General features: G+C 39.2%; 1 protein-coding gene across 2 annotated transcripts in view; it reads right to left on the reverse strand.

Annotated features, from left to right (window-relative positions):
* Positions 1-18,279: 18,279 nt before the first annotated feature.
* Positions 18,280-20,501, reverse strand: part of cacna1eb (calcium channel, voltage-dependent, R type, alpha 1E subunit b) — a 99,211-nt gene continuing 96,989 nt past the window's right edge. For both annotated transcript variants that reach the window (XM_082171919.1, XM_082171918.1), the window contains one exon: positions 18,280-19,604. In XM_082171919.1, the coding sequence (XP_082028045.1) occupies positions 19,059-19,604 (546 nt within the window). In that variant the 3' untranslated portion in view covers positions 18,280-19,058. The remainder of the gene's footprint in view (positions 19,605-20,501) is intronic.

The raw sequence follows: 20,501 nt of genomic DNA on the forward strand, positions 1-20,501 counted from the left end.
GGTTGAAATCTCTTAAAACCACAGAGACTTAAGACTTTACCTATAAAATTACATAAAATCATCCAAAAAAAATTCTTGATGGACTTATAATCAAACATCGTTCAACTACATAATTCTATATTGTGTCTACAACCTATATGTGTGTCTAATATGCTTAGATCCCATATATGTCATTTAATTGTTTTAACTATTAGATGTTTAAATGAAAGTGTGTCTTGTTTCCTATCAGTATGATCGTATTTTCTTAATTCAAAAGATATGAATGTGTGTGCGTGTGTTTGTGTTAGATATTAGTTTTATGTGTTAGAAAAATCAATAAAGTCTAGTTTGTATTTTAAAGAGAAGTGTTACTTGTGTTATGTGCTTACGAATTTAATGTCTTAAACTGGTGATCTAAGTTACCTTGCTAATAAATAGTGTTTCACTATAGTATGGATATTTATATCCGCTGCAGAGCTGATAGTTGCGGCCGGTTCAAATGAACCCTGGACGAGTCATTTGCTCGGTCGTAATAAGTGATTCTTTCGAATTCCCTATAAACTAATTAATAAATCCTTTTGAGCTTAATTGTCCTGTCAGAATCACTAAATTACGTTACAACACTGACACAATTTATATATATAAAAATAACATGAATAGTTTTCTCAGCCTTGAATCTGTGTGACTGTCAGGGTTCCTGAGTTTCATTGTGTGTTTCTCCCATTATTTCCCAAAGAACACTGAGCGTCTCATTTAATTCCTGGATGACCTCTGTGTGTTTGGGTGTGGAAATGTGGGAACTCCCATGCCGTCACTGTGAGTGCTTTAGGATGCGTTCCCAGGATGCTGTCACATTTTCTCCCACTTTACTTTCCACTCCTCATCCCCATAGAGGAACTCTTTCACATGATCAAATGTCCCACCTGGATGCAATGAATGCTGGATGCTTGCCACTTAAAGAACAAAAATATATGGGAATATACTGCAAAATATAATGTGATATATTACATAATACATTTCCATTTATGGGAAACTAGTGCTTATATTTTTCAATATACTGCAATATATGCTTTGACCATGTATGGCTATATGTTAATGAAAATAAAATATTTATAAATGAAGACAAAAATGGCATTACATGTAATATTAACAAAATTTTATATTTTATTGTGTACATATTTTTCACATACATGTTCCCATATAAATGTGAATGTATGTTCACACATATTAGTGCAGCAGATTAGTAAAAAAATCGTTCACTTTGGTATAGAAGCATGAAATTTGGCACAGATACTCTCTAAGGGCCACTATTTTGGAAAAAGGCGTTGGCCACTCAAAAATTCAATATGGCGGCCATTTTTCAAAATGGCCGCCATTGCTATTCAATGCTTATTATATCAATTATTCAAACAGTGATCCAAGCATAACATTTTATACAAATACTCTCTAAAGGACATGTTAATAGAAAAAGATGCTTGTCCCTCAAAAATTCAAGATGGCCGCCATTTTTAAAGATGGCCACCGTTCCTGTCGAATATTAATTATTTCAAGTGTTCAAATGGTGATGCAAGCATAAAATTAGGCAGAAATACTCTTCAAGGAACACTCTTTTGGAAAAAGGTATGTGCCACTCAAAAATTCAGGATGGACACCATTTTCAAGATGGCCACCATTTCTGTCAAATAGTCATAATGTCTGCTTTGTCTGCCTCCTCTCCTTTGACCTGTCCAGCTTAGTTAAACTTGCCAGGGATATAAAATCCCCACCGGCATAGGTCTCAGGTTCATTGGAGTACACAAGCCTCTCCACCACGGCAAGGTGTAGTCCACAGAGAGGAAGTGCCACTGTTAGAAAAAGGATACGCTGCTGGTACAGGTTGCACATACAGTGGGGAGAACAAGTATTTGATACACTGCTGATTTTGAAGGTTTTCCTACTTACAAAGCATGTAGAGGTCTGTAATTTTTATCATAGGTACACTGAAACTGTGAGAGACGGAATCTAAATCCAGAAAATCACATTGTATGATTTTTAAATAATTAATTTGCATTTTATTGCATGACATAAGTATTTGATCACCTACCAACCAGTAAGAATTCCGGCTCTCACAGACCTGTTAGTTTTTCTTTAAGAAGCCCTCCTGTTCTCCACTCATTACCTGTATTAACTGCACCTGTTTGAACTTGTTACCTGTATAAAAGACACCTGTCCACACACTCAATCAAACAGACTCCAACCTCTCCACAATGGCCAAGACCAGAGAGCTGTGTAATGGGCTACAGGACAATAGGCAAGCAGCTTGGTGAGAAGGCAACAACTGTTGGCACAATTATTAGAAAATGGAAGAAGTTCAAGATGACGGTCAATCTCCCTCGGTCTGGGGCACCATGCAAGATCTCACCTCGTGGGGCATCAATGATCATGAGGAAGGTGAGGGATCAGCCCAGAACTACACGGCAGGTCAATGACCTGAAGAGAGCTGGGACCACAGTCTCTAAGAAAACCATTAGTAACACACTACGCCATCATGGATTAAAATCCTACAGCGCACACAAGGTCCCCCTGCTCAAGCCAGTGCATGTGACAGTGACAGTGAAAGTGACAGTGACACGTGACGGCCAAGTATGGTAACCCATACTTGGAATTTGACCTCTGCATTTAACCCATCCAAGTTAATGCACACACATTAGGAGCAGAGTAGTGAGTAGTTAACACACACACACACACTGCAAACGTGGATACACACACCCAGAGCAGCGGGCAGCCTTTGTGTGGCGCCCGGGGAGCAATTAGGGGTTAGGTGCCTTGCTCAAGGGCACCTCAGTCATTTCCCACCGGTTCTGGAATCGAACCAGCAACCTTTGGGTTACCAGTTCAACTCCCTAACCACTAGGCCATGACTGTCCAGGCCCATCTGAAGTTTGCCAATGACCATCTGGATGATCCAGAGGAGGAATGGGAGAAGGTCATGTGGTCTGATGAGACAAAAATAGAGCTTTTTGGTCTAAACTCCACTTGCCGTGTTTGGAGGAAGAAGGAGGATGAGTACAACCCCAAGAACACCATCCCAACCGTGAAGCATGGAGGTGGAAACATCATTCTTTGGGGATACTTTTCTGCAAAGGGGACAGGACGACTGCACCGTATTGAGGGGAGGATGGATGGGGCCATGTATCGCGAGATCTTGGCCAACAACCTCCTTCCCTCAGTAAGAGCATTGAAGATAGGTTGTGGCTGGGTCTTCCAGCATGACAACGACCTGAAACACACAGCCAAGGCAACTAAGGAGTGCCTCTGTAAGAAGCATCTCAAGGTCCTGGAGTGGCCTAGCCAGTCTCCAGACCTGAACCCAATAAAAAATCTTTGGAGGGAGCTGAAAGTCTGTATTGCCCAGCGACAGCCCCGAAACCTGAAGGATCTGGAGAAGGTCTGGAGGAGTGTGCCAAAATCCCTGCTGCAGCGTGTGCAAACCTGGTCAAGAACTACAGGAAACGAATGATCTCTGTAATTGCAAACAAAGGTTTCTGTACCAAATATTAAGTTCTGCTTTTCTGATGTATCAAATACTTATGTCTTGCAATAAAATGCAAATTAATTACTTAAATCATACAATGTGATTTTCTGGATTTTTGTTTTAGATTCCGTCACTCACAGTTGAAGAATACATATGATAAAAATTACAGACTTCTACATGCTTTGTAAGTGGGAAAACCTGCAAAATCAGCAGTGTATCAAATACTTGTTCTCCCCACTGTATCTGCGAGACGGAAGGCGGAAGGACCATCAGAATTGAGACTGGTTTCAACAATATAGGTGACCAGTTCAGAAAGAGCCATAGGAAAGATGGCTGGTTGAATCGTTTCACTCTGTGACTCTTTCTCAAGCCTTCTGAGGTTTCTCTCTGTTGTAAAGATGAATGAGACGCAAATTATGGTATTTCAGCTCCTGTGCAATGGCATCAGCACCACTTAGTTGAGACAATAATTTAGCATCATTCAGTGTTTGTGCACATTCATGTAGTCTGTCATTCAGTTGCAGTGTCATTACCTGACGTAGGTCAGATTCAGGAGATATGTTATCACAAAGAAAGCAAACCTGATCATCTAGACTTTTCTGCATCATGGTTCTGCGATGCTTTGTTTGGCCTTCATCTATCTCACTACATTGAGCATCGGATTGTTGCTTCTGGGCACGAAGTAACTTTGTGTTGTTGAACCGAAGTCGACAATTGTAGTGATACTTCGCTTGGTTCCTTCTCAAAGCTTCTATACCACCACCTTCATCCAGTCGTTCCAGGTCCAGGGTCATTGGCATTTTGTTCATCTTGTGTAAGAGTGGAATGTTGGTGGCAATCATTTTATAGCCATCATGTTGAGAAACATGATGGGTAGGTGGTGATTGGAGGGGTTCCTTTGTGTCTGTCTGACAAAGACAACATTTCTTCCAATCAGTTGGCCTCTTGGCTGACATGGGATTTTCATTTGCCATTTTGGGGGTTTGTTGTCTGATTAAGGCCGAGGGGTTATCCTTTCACCACCTCAATCATAGACATAGTACACATTCAGGTATGGGATACAACTAGGTACGGGTCACCTACACCTAGCCCGATCATTCATCCAGTGCCATTTAAGTCCCGTGTGATCTGTACACCTTCCAGGTAAGCATACATGAACAAGTCACCCTTGTCAAGTCACGCTTACCCTTGGCTCGGCTCTCCCGCGCTGGCACAACCTGTCAATTCAGGTGCGGCTATCTAACTACTATTACTAGCTAATTGATGAGGGGCTGGTAGACAGCATTTGGGACACTAAACTTAGCTATACTATTACTACTAGTCAAGAACTACAGTGTAAGTAAAACTAGATCAGCTGACACTGAACCCCATGCTGAGTTCCACAGCAGTTAAGTCACCAGTGTGCCCTGGTTGTGTAATGACGTTCACTATATTAAACAAAACCTTCCTTAACACATTAAATTGAGCTCTGACAGAAATGGTGGCCATCTTGAAAATGGTCACCATCTTGAATTTGAGCGGCACACACCTTTTTCCATGATAATGTTCCTTGAAGAATATTTGTACCAAATTTCATGATAGCAGCACCATTTGAAAAAAAGATGTAAGGATTCAAGAGAAATGGCGGCCATCTTGAAAACTGGTAGCCATCTTGAATTTTTGAGGGACAAGCACCGTTTTCCAAAAAAACATTCTGAAGAGAGTATTTTCACAAAATGTTATGCCTACATCACTGTTTTAACAATTGACATAATGAGCATTTTACAGAAATAGCGGCCATCTTGAAAAAATGGCCGCCATGTTGAATTTTTCGGTGGCCAACGCCTTTTTCCCAAAAAGTGACCCTTAGAGAGTATCTGTGCCAAATTTCATGCTTCTATACCAATTTGAACGATTCTCTTGAAATATGCCATTAATCTGCTGCACTATATATACACACACTCATTCACAGAATGAGTTACAACAGATAGTTCTGTTCTAGTTCTAGTTCTAGATAGTTCTAGTTATTATTATTAGGGCCCAAGCCCTGACAGGGCGAAGGCCCTATTGTTTTCGGTAGGATTATTAGGGCCCAAGCCCTGAAAGGGCGAAGGCCCTATTGTTTCCGGTAGGATTATTTATTATTAGGGCCCAAGCCCTGAAAGGGCGAAGGCCCTATTGTTTTCGGTAGGATTATTATTATTATTATTATTATTATTATTATTATTATTATGACTATTCAGGCACTTTTGGGGCGCTTAACATACTCAAAAGCTCTTGAAACTTTGCACACGGGTCAGAACCCGCGGCCATCAGGGCCGGGCTGAAGCTGGTACCTGGGCGTGGCAGGGGGGCTTGACAGCGCCCCCTGGAACGGGATCCGAACACTTGTCCATAAATCAAACACACTTGCATGTAATAATATGAAACTCGGTACACATATAGATCTCATCGGGCCGAACAACTTTCGTGCTCTAAGTTTTACGTCAGCCCAACAGGAAGTCGGCTATTAACCCTCTGGGGTCTGAGCTGTTTTCTGGCCCTGGAGGTGTTCTGACATGCTCTGACATTTGTGCTTATTTCTGTTACTTGTGACATTGTCATGGCTAAAGTCTTATTACACTGTATTTAGCACAAACTCTGCTACAATAATATATCAGCAGCATGTATGTAAAAGTTTGTAGTTTTGAGATAATGACATTTATGCGTTGTTTGTGAAAATACAAAAAAAAATTGTCACTGAAATAAGGCCATGAAACCCATACTGATTATTTCTTCACAAGACTTTTGAAAATTGTATCACGTAGCCTAGAATATTTGCTCCAAAACTAGGTGAAAATCACCCTGACCGCTCATTCAGATAAGACAATATATTGATTTAAAATTTCTAAGACGTGTTTTGTGTGAAAAAGCCTTATGCGAAGAGGCGTGATCATCTCATGAATATGTAAGCTTTTAACACCTGAGAAAGACAAAGACACTCCCCTAACTGCCCTATTAGGAGCGATCAGGCCCTGTCATTCAGAGCAACCTTGCACAAAGAATGAGGAGATTTAAAAAATAATGGCTTTTAGATTGTTTGGATTTATTTACAACACAACATAATCCAAAGATACACAACAAATGACAAAAGAGCACATTGAAAACAATGATCCAAAGACAGAGACCTTTGTGCCATTCCTAAAAACATTGTACATACCTTTCATTTCCAAGGTGTTTGATTTTCACTTTACCATGTTGATGTACAGAGACTCATGCGAATGTTGAAGTCAGCAGGACTCAGTTGCATCTGGTCCCTGAAAGAAAAGAAAAAAAGTGAACATACTGGTATCAAGAGAAACTAGGCCTGCACGATTTTGGGAATACATTTTAGATTTTTCTGGTTAAAATTGCTTTTTAAAATTCACAGAATACACACACACACACACAAATGTTTCCAACAATATATAATATAATGAACACCATGTTTGTTGTGCCTTGTAGGCACAAGCTATGTGCAGTACTGCATAAAATAATTATAACAATAACCTATAGCAGCCTATAAATCTTCCAAAAGAATTCAGTAACAATGCTAGAGAAAAATATATTGATTATCTTATGTTACTTCAAATGTTTCCATTCGTTATGATGATATGAAATGAGATAATAGTAAAAACATAAAGCCTAATGTTTGGTGCATTTTTCCTTTCAAACGCGATCGCGCTCCAAAATATGATACATTCAAACCCACAGCGTGCTCCAAAATATGATACATTCAAACGCGATCGCGCTCCAAAATATGATACATTCAAACGGGATCGCGCTCCAAAATATGATACATTCAAATGCGATCGCGCTCCAAAATATTAAACATTATGGTTATACATATCTATGTTTGAGCAGATATCCACAAACAGTATTTAACAGTAAACACGGGTCTAAATAGTATAATATTCACCATATATCTAGCAACAGTTCAACTGCAATGTGAAGTTTATGCAACAATACCATAACCTAATAAGTAAGAATTTCTTACCTTACATCTTTCTTGTCTTCAAATCACGTTCTTCTTCTTCTGAGGAAAATTCAATGTAAGCTCAGACGTGTCTTCCAAACTCGAACTCGAAAAGCAGAGACTTGTGAAGTGTTTTGGTATTTTGTGTTTGAGGTAACGAGGGCGTTCGCGTCCCATGTGGAGATTTGCATGTGAATCACTTTTGCGCGAGTGGGCGTGGTCGAATTAAAAGTAATTAGCAAGCGTTTGAAATACTGGACATCCTGTTGGTTTTATACAAATTACTTAAACAGAGAATATTTGTTTTCAGTTTGAATCCGATCATTTAAAAGTACACACTTAAATGTGTATAAAGGTATATGGCTCATAAATGTGTGAAAAGTATTCACTGAGTTTTGTTTCAGTTTATAGACGTGCTCAAGAAAAAAAAGTTTACCGCGATGGAGAGGCAGAACGCACACCCTGTTTATTTTCTTTATTTTACAAAAGTACAATGTTTTGATTTGATTGTAAGTGGACACATACAAAAGTAGAAATATCACAGATTCTTTTTTTATATTTCTTTTTTCTGTATGACCATAAATGACGGAGTAATTTAAGTTTATTGTGCTACAATGTGAAGAAAATCCAGCAAAACGCGGGGGCGCGTTTGCCGACCTCAGAGGGTTAAGGGTTGTTTGGAAACGCATGGTCTGGTATTTGAAACACTTCTCCTAGGGAATTCACCCGATCGCCACCAAACTCGGTGTGCATGAAGTCAAGGCACTGAGGATGCTAAATTGCCAGGGGATTTTTGATATCTAGAACGGTTTGGCCGTGACGAGGAAACAAATTTATGGCGAATAAGGCACACAGGAAGTGTATTATAACTTCAGCATACATTAACTGATCTTGATGAAACTTCAGCAGTGTATTCGTGGTAAGAGGTCGATCAGATGGATGTAACTATTGTGAGTCAAAGTTATAGCGCCACCAACTGGCAGCAGGAAGTGTGTCACTTTCAAAATGCTTTTGACAAAAGTGGGGGGGCTAGTTTTACCCACAGTTACACAAATCAGTACGTATATTGGTCTCATCGAGCCGGACAACTTTCTAATTTACCGTCATTAGCTCCAAACAACAGGAAGTCAGATATTTTGGTTTGAATGTGGATTTCTTTGCAAAATCAGCCTCTGAATTTTTACCCACTCCTCTTAAGTGGTTTATTTTATTCCCATCAAACTATTTCAACATGATGAAAATACATTAAAGATGCTAAATTGTTTACGGATAATAAATATCTCAAACGGTTTTGCTATGGCGTGGGATTAAAGTAATGTCAAAAAAGGAAACACAAAAAGCCCAATATCTTCTAAAAATGTAATTATACACCATTTATTTCTATATAAAATTATAAAAATATCAGAACTAAACCCATTTTATTCTTATTTTAAAAAGATTTTTATTCTAATTTTATTTTAAGTTTAAAAACAGTAAAGTAAAAAAAAAAAATCAAGTCATACATAGGGCTATACTGCCCTCTTGTGTTCAAAATCAGGTAGGCCTATTGTATCTATATAAAAATATACTAGGTATGGGACGGTGAGAATATTTTACCACCGGTTAATCGACGTGTGACACCGCAGGGGGCTTTTGAATCGCTAACTTAACAACGAAAGTAAAATATGTTCGTCTGCACAGACATTGATAATGGTGCAGAGTAGAGCGAGTATTTTCAATGAATTCCTATGGAAGTTGGAATGAAATAAAAAACGTTGACTGTTCTGCTCGTTCCTCGCCGTGGACGCGCAGTCACACACCGTTATGAATGCCCATGCAGCCGTGAGCATTTTAGTTTCATTTTAAACATAGCTCCATTTCGGGGGTGGGATTGCTTGAATGTTTTTTTTACAAAAGCACAATGTTGTGTTTCATTGCGAGTGTACATAAATATAAGTAAACACATTGCAGTTTAAATGGTGTCCTGTATGAACAAAATGACGGAGTAGCCTATGTTTCCACTGTTCGATCGCGCCCGCGCCTCTCTCTCTCACACACACACACACACACACACACACACACACACACACACACACACACACACACACACACACACACACACACACACACACACACACACACACACACACACTGTGCATTCCAGCATTGCAATCGTGACATCGCAGCCAGTTCATTATAGCCGTAATAAAATATAATAATAAAATAGTCAACCTATTTGCAGCAAATGATAGTAGATTTCAGATCAATATATTTGTTTTCCTTGCCATTTTAATTAACACTAACTTTATTCTCATCTGAATTATAAATAATTTATTTCTGTATGAAATAATACTACCGATTGAACATATAGTATTTCCAAAAGAGGGCAGTGTTGGATTATTTTTAAACAGGGTTGGATGAATCCTTGAGAACAATGTTTTACTGTAAAGAAAAGCAGAGCCAAGTGAAGCAGAGCGAGCGTTTTCAATTAATTCCTATGGAAGTAGGAATGAACTATTATTTTATGCCTAAACATACCCAGTCAGAGAAAAATATTACAGCTATCCTATGGCTTTATATCACTTTAACACGGTAAAGGGCTCATACTGTAGGCCTACATTTTGGCTAATTATTTCCAATGCTATCACGGATCATAACCTCATCTTCTAGATACTGCCACTCAGAATAGGACATAGGACATGAAGATATCATGGGGAAATGTGAACATATTTTACTGGAACTTAATCTTCATTACATCTATCTATCTATCTATATATATATATATATATATATATATATATATATATATATATATAGTTACATTCATTTATATATATATATATATATAGATAGATATAGATATATATATAGATATAGATATATAGATATAGATATATATAAATATAGCTGTGAGCAGCTCGCAGCTATATTTGTAATTGTAACCTTTTTAATAAAAAAATATATTTACAAGGTAGATGTAAACAAACTATTAAAAGGTAAATATAAGCCTTTTCATTAAATAATTTTTATTGTGTTTTATTAGTGACAAATTTGGGGAGAGGATACACATTCCAAAACTGAAAATACAGTATGAGAATTAACTGCACAATTACTAGACATGAAAAAAAAAAAAAAAATGAGATGCTTCCAACTGTGAACCAATTTGGTAGAATATATACCATATATATATATATATATATATATATATATAGCTCTTGCATTCTTTCTTGTGGCTCAGTGACACACCTGAATGAATGGCTCATTAAGTATGCGGGCCCCATTGTCTCCTCAGGTGTGAACCACTAAATATGCATGATGGTGTTGGATCGTTGACGCCCACTCGCATATTGCCTTTCCCAACAGAAAGTGTCTTGCAAAATGTAAATCAATGTATTGTTTTATGTGAATGATTAGGCAGGATGATTTTCAGATCATTTTGAAGAAAAAACTCTAGGCGACAAAATGCATTATTCAGAAGTCTTATTGACACATATTTAGTATGTGTTTTGTGGCCTTATTTCAGAAACTTTAGTTTTTTGTTTTTTCAATAACCATGCATAAACATTATTCTCTCAAAAATACAAACATGTACATACACGTTGCTCACATATTATGGTAGCCCTGTTTGTGCTAAATAGAGTGTAATTACACCTTTGCCATTAATATGTTTATAAGCAACTGAAAAAAGCACAAATGTCAGGGCATGTCAGAACATCTCAAGGACCCCAAAAACACCTTAGACCCCAGAGGGTTAAAGTTCCACATCACCAGGCCTGGGTTTTAGTTTCATCGTCAGGTGAAATACAAACGGCAGGGTGTTCATGTGTTGCGGGACCAGGGCGATCTTGCAGCCACGCAGCTGCAATACTTTGGAAGGTAAAATGTTGATACTTAGGATAGTTTTGTAATGTCAGTTTGCCTGTTACATCTTAATAAATTGTCATAACCTATTCGTTAACAAACATGTATTCATTACTTCAATGAGCTCAGTTTCTGCATTAGATTAATACATTATTAGCTAACTGTGTGAATAGTAGGCCTATGTATATGCACATTTATGAAAGACATTACTTGGACACAGTCACCTCTGATAAAATATAACTCTAAATTGTAATGTAGAGATGCATTTTCTGTAAAGCTGCTTTGAAATGATTTGTATTGTGAAAGGCAAATAAATAAATAAATAAATGTGGATTTTACATACAAATAAATGTGAATTTAATTGAATCAGCTTGCAACTGCTGAGTGTATTTTATAATGGACCATTTTCTAATGTAGGTTGAGAATGCAGTCAGACAGGGAAAGACAGGGATAGCATGTACTGATGTGCAGAGGAAGTGGAATGCCGGCACAAGGCAGAATGTAGAGCAGAAAAAGGTGAAGCACATTAATTTCAAACGTCATAAACCAGACCACATTCATCCAGGCTCATCAGCACCAGATCCCCTAAGTGTGTCATCTACAGAAGCACCCCTCAAACTTTTCAAGGATCACTCAGAATTTAAAACTTATGTCAGTTCTTCTGTGATGGCCCCACTATTTAATCTACAGACGGATGGTCTCCTTCAGCTGTGTTACAGATTAGATGTAGAGAATAATGAGTCTTCTCAGAGCCAGTGTGATCTACAGATACCACATACAGAACATGGAACAGCATTAACCTGTAAGAAGTGTCTCACTTTTTATGAGACCTATATTCAACTAAGCCCTGCTCAGATGGAGAAGTTGACTGAAGAGACACAGGTACAGAGTGCATCACAACTTTGGCATGATGCAAGGAAGCTGCGATTGACTGCGAGCACAGCAAAGAGAACCCCCAAATGGAGCACTACTAACCCACAAAAATTCCTGAATGAACACTTGCATCCCACCTTCCCTGGCAATACTGCAACTAAATATGGAAAAGAACATGAGGACATAGCCATACAGCTCATGGAGGCTCATGGGCACACTGTGGAGAGGAAAGGCCTGGTGGTGTGTCCTGACCATCCCTGGTTTGGAGCCAGCTCAGATGGAGTTTTGGACTCCACACAGCTTCTTGAGATAAAGTGTCCCCTAAAGAGTGCCATGTCACTTGCAGAATTTCTTAGTCGGCCAAATGGTGACATCAGATGCTTAAGTGATGGGAAGTATCTCATCCTTCCCAATGGGCAAAGTGGACACTACCTCCAGGTGGGTGAACATTTTTTATTTTAAGATTTGAACTAATGGGAGAGATACTTGTTGATACTCATTATAACAAAATGTAAGCCATTTTATTTTACATTTATTCTTCCAGATCCAGCTGACAATGATGTGCCTGGGGCTGCAAGCTGGTTATCTGGACATCAACTGAGCACCTGGAGTTAGACATTTCATTTGACAAAAAATATACAGATGCACACATGAAACACCTCCAGAATTTTTATTTTGCACACATGCTTCCAAGATTAGTGGATGATTTTGTTGCAAAGAAATTGAAGCTCTGCCCTAAAAACCTGGATCTTTTGAAAATATAGTAAGGAGATACCAGGTGTTATAACTTGTACACACCACAAACATCAAGAGTACTGAATGAAAGCATCAATAGGAAAACAAAAATGTAGTTAAAATAAAAACAAGAAAAAAGTATTAAAAACGCAAGGCATTAGAAAGGTATATTACATGTGTTAGATACAAAAGTTAGATAATACATTGTATCATAAAAAAAAGTGAAATGAATGTGTGTGTGTGTGTGTGTGTGTGTGTGTGTGTGTGTGTGTGTGTGTGTGTGTGTGTGTGTGTGTGTGTGTGTGTGTGTGTGTGTGTGTGTGTGTGTGTGTGTGTGTGTTGGAGTGCAATAATAAATGTCTTCTCATTCTCACTTTTCACTTGAAATAAGCTCACCTCTTAAAGGGTAACTAAACCCTAAACCAACTTTTTTTAGTTAATGATCTGTAAGAATGGGGCTTTATTAGTGCTGTTCATTGATTCGAGTAACTTTTTGGACATTTGGGTATAAAGTGTTTTAATTTTACAATATATGGTGTACAAACGTCTGAGTGCTGCCCTCTTAAGGTTGAACGGTGGCTACTGCAGTTGAATTTTCCTATTGGATGTTTGCGGTGGCAAGTGACGTAAGCGGTGGCAGGTGACGTAAGCAGGTTCCAGCTCACCACGCCCCTGGTATGAGCTCACCACGCCCTTGGTATGAGCTAGCGTAGATTTATCTGTATTGTACAGTGGTCAGGAGGGTATGTAGGTGTAGTGTTGCTGGTTGCAACAGCACTGCTGGACTGCATAGCTTTCCAGCAGACTTGGAAATTAGGCGCCAGTGTTTGCATGCACTTGGCCTGGAAGACCGTGAGTGTGAAACCTGCATTTTACGCGTGATTGCTTCTCCAACGCAATGGAGGTGGAAATGGGCTTCTCCACACAGCTCGCGCTGAAAAGCGACGCAGTGTCAAACGCTGCTCCTCCTGCATGGACTCCACCACCGCAGCGGCGTCTTGATGTGAGTGATCATATATATTTTAATCACAATTTATGGTTAGGCTAAAGTTAATCCTTTGGGGTGACAAACGCGTCGGCGCATTTTGATGAATTTTTTCACATAGCGGCAAAATATGAAAATGCCTATAGAGAGCGCGCGCTATTGACATCAACTCGATAAAACTCATCAGATGCATGTACTTTACGTCGTCTTGCGACCCTGTCAGTCACTCTCCATTTTAGAGAGTCTGACAGCAGGTCTCAGGTGCACGCCCCCCTGCTCACGGTTCGTCCCCTCTATCTCCGCTGGTGTCAGCCCTCTTTTCTAGCATTTTTCAAATATTGCCAGTGGGTGGAGTCGGGCTCTGACCAGGGGTTTAGTTACCCTTTAAATTCACTAGACCAGCACAGATCTTGAGCATTTGATCAGTTTTTGGGACCAAGCTAATTGGCACTGTTTGCGAAAGAATCTTGTTCACCTTCAGACGCCTTATTGCCCGTTCAACATGAATGCGGGCGTGAGCAATGCGCCGTGTATGCGTTACCTCCTCGTTGGTCAGCTGGCATCCTTTGCGTGTAAATGCTGGAATGATTAATTTCACTCTACGCTCCTCCAGCAAATCCCTGATTGTGAAACCACGATCCCCCATCACCTCATCTCCAGCACGAGTTTTGAGTTCTGTGTTATGTACCTGTCACTGCATTTGCCACCATAAGCATCTGAAATGAACATGATTATTCCAGAGGGAGAAATTGCCACTAAATATTTCACAGTGTTGTTGGCATAGTAGTGGCTGTATGATTCACTTCTAGAGTCCAGGTTTTTGGCTTTCTGTAAGACAGCCTCTGAGCAGTCGATTACACAGGTTGTGTTTGAAAAGCGTTCTTTAAAAGCTTCGGGCAACATAGCTTTGATTGTTTCACGAGGCAACCAGATAATAAGATCCTTGGTGTGTTCAGACATTATGTCTATACAGATTCCAACAGTCTTGCTGACCTGACCTTGCGACGCTTTAAATCGTCGTGCTAAATCAGCCATGACAAAGTTTAGCCTTAGTTTCATTAAGGTCATTAGGATTTGGTCCACAACAGGCATGGTTGAAGAAGTAGGAGCAAATGGGTGTGGGCAGGTTACAAGGGTGTGTAACGCAATGAGTGGAATCCCTGTATACAAGAGGGAGTCTGCATCACTCTTCAAAACACTATCTGCAACCCGGCATGATAATTCTGTGGATGGTGTAGTGCTCGCTCTGAAGGTGATGGTTAGCCCTTTTGAATAGGTGTGGTCCTCCATCTCTGGGTCTGACCACAGTGTTTGGGCATCACAGGAGGGCTTTAATATAGAGCACGGCTCCTCATCTCGATCCATCTCTTCCGACCCATCAAGCCCATCTGAGGGTAACAATACCGTTCACAGTTATTAGATATATTATCACTTCATCATTATTGGATTGTGCTGCTAACACATTCAGTTTTTAAGATATGCATTTTAGCTTTAGTTTCTGAGAAGGGTCATTCTGTGTCAAATCAACCAAATTTCAGAAACTTCCCCGGCTCAATTTTTTGTTTTTGTTAATATTTTTTTCTGAAGAAAGACAAAAACATAAATAGTGATTAAAGTCAAAATATTAAATGTCATAGATGTATATTTTCTGAGTAATCCACTATTTTGTAGAGAGGGTCAAATTTTTTTTTAATCTGAGATTAGGAGCCACTTTACAGGGGTGTAAAATGACTTTAGAAAGATGGCAGCATCATATTATTTTTACACAGAGATTAGTTGGTCGATTAATTAAATAAATAACAGTGAAACTAGAATTGTTTCTTGTTTCTCTCTATCAAAACTCCATCAGCGTTTTTTCTACACTCAAAAAACTGTGTACTGTAAACACACTGCCCTGCAATCCATGCCATTTGCTGCCTTACATTTTAAGATTTACAGAAAGCAGTCAAACTAACTGGTTGCCATTAACGTTACCGGACAAGCACTACAATGATGTGTCCTCCCTACATCTGAAATCATACCTGATGTTCTCGTGGCACTGCTGTCAATCCTTTTCAGGACCCGACGTCTCTTTTCTGGTGGTTTTTTGTAGCCCAACCACAAAGTAGGATGTGGGTTTTCCTCCGTTGGTTTTTTGTCAACAAAATGAAATGAACACACATACAGTGTTTTGGTTGGCCTTTTCAAGTTTAGGTTTTTCAGCCACATTTTTTTGCATTCCTCGTCTGTTGGTAGGCGATGGAAACTGTACCGTTTGTCACAAGAACAATCTCTTTTTGTTCTGGGTACATGTTCAACGCACTGTTGTTGAAGCCACAGATTTAGCTTAGTCTGGTTGTTAGTACAGCCGCGAACAGCGCAACAGGTACCAGAGCTCCGCAATGACATTGTACAATAATAAAACACAAAATAATAAAAACAAAATAAAACAGTATTTGTCAAATTGCAGTTTTTTAATCTAGAAAGACTTACTTCGGAAAATAACTGCTTATAACGGTCGGTTAGCCACGCACCATAGCCACTGGGACTAACTAGCTTACTTCTGCTTCCGCTATCTAACCGGAAGTTTCACCCATAATAATTTTTACAGCAGCGCCCCCAGGAATAAGGTGGATAGGATTGCTGAAATCGCTGTAGCAGGCATTAGATGAATGTTCCAAGATGGTGGACACAAGCTAATGAAGTTTATGTTTCCATTTCTCCTTACATGGCACTGAATGGACTTGAATAAAAACAAAAGTTGAGGGTGCTTTGTAATTTGAATGGGCAGAGCAAAAGGGAAGAGAGAGTGCATGAAGCATATGGGTTACACTTATGGGATTTTATATTTCTTTTTTTAGATTGACAGCAGTGGTGTAACTAAACACAGTGGGGGTTGGACAGTAGATTTGTACTGCAAAAACAATAATGCAAGAACAATGCAACTGAAAAAAAGTCAAATAAACAATACATACTTTATCTGTCTGAATTATTCTTTATGGTTGCAAATCGATTTAATCTACCATTTCTTAGCAAAAGGCATTCTCTTTCCACTTGACTTCAGCCAGCTCTCCACAGCTCTGCGTCATACTACTGAAGCTCTGGGCCTTCTGTTGAAATGAGGATCGTGTCTGAAAGGATGAGAGACATCTGAGTTTATTCTCTTTTGGGCACTGAAGGCTCTTTCACAGGTGGCAGAGCTGATTGGCAGAACAAGAAGAATCTGAACAAGAATATTTTGCATCTCATCTTTTGATGAGTTGGGTTGCTTCAGCAGCAGTGTCCATGACAGGTCCATGAAGATCACTAGACACTCGCCTTTTCAAGCGTATCCATTCCCCAGGGATTTCTTAAACTTGATGTCCAGATTGAACAATTTTCTCTCTGAACCATTCAACTCCTTGTTGCAGTACAATAGTTTGAGTTGTTTTCTCCCAGACAGTAAAATAGTGTCGGCCCAGATCCGGCCCACATCTGAGCCGTGTGGAATCCACGTGCACCGGATCTGGGCTGACACTATGTTTCTGTCGGGTCTGTCATATGGTCACCTGTAGTGGTTGATTATTGCACATGCTGACATCACAGCTTGTGCATTGTGACCCCTTTTAACTCCAAGCTGGATATCCAATTTAGCATGAAGGTGTTTCTCACAGGTTGAACATGTATGTCTCAGATGGTCTCTTTCCCCTCTAAAGTCAATGCCCGAAAAAAACAGTTGTGGCATGAGCACCAGGAGTTTGTTTTCAGACACTTTGTGATGAAAATTTCCAGAATACTCTCTTGGAGAGTGTTGGTTTTCGTGTAGTCATGACTGGTCAAACAGCTCTCAATTACAGCAACAACACTTAGTAGGATGAGGCCTGCCATCTGAACAGTCTGATTAATGTTGCTGTCTCCTGCCGCACATCAGCCAGGAAATAACCAAATGCAACAAACCCTTTTTGAAAACCCTTTTCCCTCTATCAGCAGTGCCAGCATTGTGACTGGTTTGGCCCAAATTCTCCATGTGAATGACAACAGCTGTACTGCCCAGATTGACTCACAAGATGGTGGCTGTGTCTGAAATCGCCCTCTATTTGAGGGAACAGCCATCTGTTGTGGTGTCTGAAACCAGTGGATGCTATCGAGTGCACTCATTCATTCCCATAAAGCACCACAATAACAAATGTACAACTGATGTAAGTGTATTCCCATAAGTCAGTGACAGCTTGACATCTGCTAGCAATGGTAAATTTGGTAAAATATCTGAGTAATGGTGAGCGGGATTACTAAAAATAGCTTTTGCCAACCACTGCCTATCAACCAGTAATACAATTTTGCAAAAGGGATTTGGGGGGAAAATAATATTAGCAAGAGATTACTTTGGTAAGAGAAAAACGGCAGATAACTAAAACAGGGTAAAAAGACAATATTTTATTAGTTTAAACATACAGTTATCAGGATGCTTATCCATTCAAATTCAGTAACAAAAATCCAAATTCCAAGTAGCCTGAAAGAAAGATTCATACATATTTTTCAAAGAAATCTTTTGTCTTTTAAAAACAATTCCTGAATTGACTGTGACATCAGATTTAACCTTTCCCCTTTCTCAGAACCCCTTTATAAGACATTCAGCTAAACTAAATTTCAACATTTAATAATTAAAGCCTCAGCTGTAAAATATTTTTGCATTTTCTTTTTAACAATATTTGAAAGAAACATGATTTTTTTTCCCATTTTTTTTTTTACCTTGTTTCGATAAATGGAGTACTTCATATTATGAACTGAACTTTGGAAGTCATGTTGCATTTCGTTGCACTGGCCTATTCAATTTAGAAATTGAATTTAAACTTCAAACAAAGTATTTGCATTATTAAGGAATTTCAATAATGTGGCACAGAGATGAATTGGAAACAATGGAATTTTTGTAGAAAAAAAAGACATTAAATGTAAGAAACGTTTAAGCGCTTTAAACCATCATCTCACTATCCCCAACTGTAAATAAAGCGCTTAATACCTGAATTGGGCCTTAAATGTAAATACATGGGGTTGTTTTATATATTCTGTTCCTCATTTCATTGAACACATTTAATTTGTATATCTATAAAACACTGCATGAATATTGTAAAGATCAGCATCCACCTTAGTGCTCTCCTCGAAATCTACATTTGTCCCGTTGTGTCTCTGTTCTACTAACTGATCTAGTATTTGTCGTCTTCTACATCGCTGAGAACTTCGCCGCCAGCGAGAGATACGCTCTGTGCCAATCTCTTCCGGAAGTGTCCGTTGGGCACCTGCCAGCCTACCCGTGACCTCGTGCGCATCGAGGCGCTGACCGTGTTCGCGCGGCCTAGGCTGGTGGCCACCGCTGCCTCAAAGGTGAGAGTTTCCATATGGGTAGCAGAATCCGGGCTGTGCTCTTCATCTTGTAGGTTAAGGAAGGATTCAGAAGGATATCGGCGGGCGGATGAACCCACTTCAAAACGGGGGCTTTCCTGTTGTCTCCCTCTACCTTCCTGGTCTTCAGCGCCGTCATCCCATAAAGCAGTGCTACAGCACCCTAACATCTGCTGGACGGTTGGGTCATCGTCGTCATCATCAGCTTGTGATGAAGGTTGCGTGTGTAAAATTAAGGGTGAGTAGGAGATGTGAGGGCGTGAGCAGGTGGAGGTCTGGGACAGGCGACGCTTGCCGCTCGGCGTGCTGGACTCTGAGGTGGAGGGAACGGGGCTTTCTGAGCTGTTTCCCTGAGGAGAAATCAGATGTCAAGTATTTAGGACTATGATCCAATTTATGTCACATTTGAAGATGTAGCCAGAGCACTACAAGTTAAGAGATTGTAAGATCAACACAATCAAACTTAAGATGGTAGATTTCTAGAGTTCTTCTGATTGATCTGACGTTCCAAAAATGTCTTGGTCTGGATCTAAGTCTCATTAATTATGTTTCCATCCACCTATTTTTATGCAAATATTGGGATATACAGAGACTTATGGTCTCTGACAAAACCAAAACGTAGAAATAGCTACATGCAATTTAATTTGATCATTTCTCTTGAATTTAATGTTCATTAGTTCATGTTCTTGATTATTTGAGATCAAATAGTTATTTGTACAAAAACAAACGGTACCTTCGACCTCAAAACTCCTTTTTAATATGATAATTTAGCACTGAGCAAATTGAAACTAAAAGTTGCAAAAACGTTTTTTATATATTTCTACTGCTTACTTTATACTCCCTTCTTTACCCTAAACCTAACCGTAAGACAAGTCTGTGCATAACACTACATTTAAAGCTAAACATAATCTGGCCCGTATATGAGCATTTTCACTAGTGAGGATTCATTATCGAATATCACCCATGAGTAAAATACTGCCATTCATTTACATAAGTGTGAGGAAAGTTGTTTTATTATTGGATTATTACTATTATTATTTTCAATAAATATATATAATTAATAAGTGACAGAATCAGATGTTTGTGTGAGCGAAACAGACATGCGAGACATTATGAGTCTCATCCACATAAACTGATGAACCTAATAATTACTCAAAGGCCTATTATTTTGGTTTCGTGAAACTTATGCTTAAAATTATGCAAATAATCATTATTTAAATGTTTATTCAACTGACAGTCCTGGTTTA

This window comes from Leuciscus leuciscus (genome assembly GCF_965113295.1).
Source record: "Leuciscus leuciscus genome assembly, chromosome: 6".
Lineage (NCBI taxonomy): Eukaryota > Metazoa > Chordata > Actinopteri > Cypriniformes > Leuciscidae > Leuciscus > Leuciscus leuciscus.